Raw genomic sequence first — 1,797 nt, 5'->3', positions numbered from 1 at the left:
TCAGAGTGGTGCGCCGAGTATCAGAGTGCTACCATGGTAGCAGAGGGAGAGGGAGGGGCTGCAGTATGAGCGTTGGAAGCTCAAATCAAGCGACTCGCTGGCTGTGTATTTGTTGTTAAATATCAGATAAACTACTATGCATACGTGACTGGCGAGGCGGTGTGTGTGTGGGGGGGCCAACAAATATATCAGGGTGGCCATGGCCCCCCCTGCTGGCGCCACTGGTGTAAAGGCCCAAGCAAACCTGTTGATGTGGTGTGAATTCTTGACTTTACACACAAGCTCATGCACGCTGATGTTTACCGGTGTTTGAGCCGCCGTGCACTCAATGCGCGGTTGCAAAGTGGGTTTGCATGTTGCTGTTGCTTTGAGCGAGCGGCGTGCGTCTTTACGCATTGCGGGTCATGCTGTTCATGTGTTTTTGATTTATACCGCTTTATTGTGTGCCCTCCCTGTTAATCACCTCTTTGCAGATTTACTCTGGCACTGGGTCAAGAGATATACAATTGTACTTTTTTTTTTTTTTTTTTTTAGCAATGTGGTATTCAAGCTAATGGAGGAATTCTGAAAACACCATGCTTCTCTATTAAAAAGTGATGTATCTTTATCTAGTCATGGATTTAACACTTGTGTCCTCAACAACACAAGAGTATTATTATATTATATATACTGACATGCACATACACTTGCCTTCAGACAATACAAACATGAAGTTACAAAAAAGGAAGCATGTCGACTTTGTTCTAAAAAAAACGTTGTTTCTGTAGAAATGTTATAAAAGTTGTCTTAAAGTAGCTAATGTTCCTCTCTCATCCTCATTGTTTTACGGCAGGAGTAAGTGATGACATTTAAACATACTGTTACTTCCCATCTCGTTGAGGGAAAAGTAAGCAACACAAAACCAGGTGGACTTGGTCAAATAAAGTTGTTTTACTAACAAACTCAATAAAAGGGATATAAACAGTAGTGCTCTAATAAACTGGACACACACGCCTAACAATTAAAGAGGTTAAAAGTCACCTGTTATGTCATTTTACACATGAATATGTGTCCCTGGTGTGTCAGCAGAACCCTCTCTCTTTCCCTCCTTTTCCATATCTCTAAAACCCAGTGTAGCAAACGGCGAGTCAAGATTGAACAGAAACATGACTTCAAGTTTCTTCTGTGGATTTGCATAAACCATATATTGGATGTATAAGGAGAAAGATAATTGGGGACAATGGTCACGTCCGGCCAACCCTACCAGTGAGCTCTTATTGCAATGAGCTTTGGAAAGAAATCATGGTAAGGATGAGATTATATACATTGTAAGTTATTTTTTAAAAGAATATGCATGTAATCTAAACAGTACAAACTTTTCCAGTAAGATTATATTTGTACATGCAAATGGTAAGGGTAACTATTTTCTGTAAAGATGACACTGTTCAACAAAGACACACGTTTTTCTGCACGCATTTCATTCCAAAAAATACATTACACTTAAAGGCACATTTTTCTGTAAATTAAACGTACACATCTGACTAAAATGACATTCTTTAAAGCATAAGTTAATACAGCAAAACACATGAACAATATCTATAATATTCACAACACTTCATTTCTCAGTTGTATTCCTCCTTGCTGCTGAGTTATCTTCACATTTGGTCTCATACAGCAGGTGTTTGTCAGATTCAGGTAAACGGCTCACATCGAAGTCACTTTGTCAGTCTTTGGTTCATCTATGTTCGCATATGGGACACCTACAAAGAAAAAAGATAGATTTTAGAACTGCACACATGATCGCATCAGTAACTATAT

At 39.2% G+C, this 1,797-nt stretch overlaps 1 protein-coding gene across 1 annotated transcript in view; it reads right to left on the bottom strand.

Moving 5' to 3' along the window:
* Positions 1-970: 970 nt before the first annotated feature.
* Positions 971-1,797, bottom strand: part of zanl (zonadhesin, like) — a 36,773-nt gene continuing 35,946 nt past the window's right edge. Inside the window, 1 exon segment of the mRNA XM_034106590.1 lies at positions 971-1,739. Coding sequence (XP_033962481.1) covers positions 1,684-1,739 — 56 coding nt within the window. The 3' untranslated portion in view covers positions 971-1,683.

Source organism: Pseudochaenichthys georgianus, chromosome 18, assembly GCF_902827115.2.
Source record: "Pseudochaenichthys georgianus chromosome 18, fPseGeo1.2, whole genome shotgun sequence".
Lineage (NCBI taxonomy): Eukaryota > Metazoa > Chordata > Actinopteri > Perciformes > Channichthyidae > Pseudochaenichthys > Pseudochaenichthys georgianus.
Note: the sequence above shows the minus strand (reverse complement) of the source record. Positions and strands in the feature narration are given on the sequence as shown.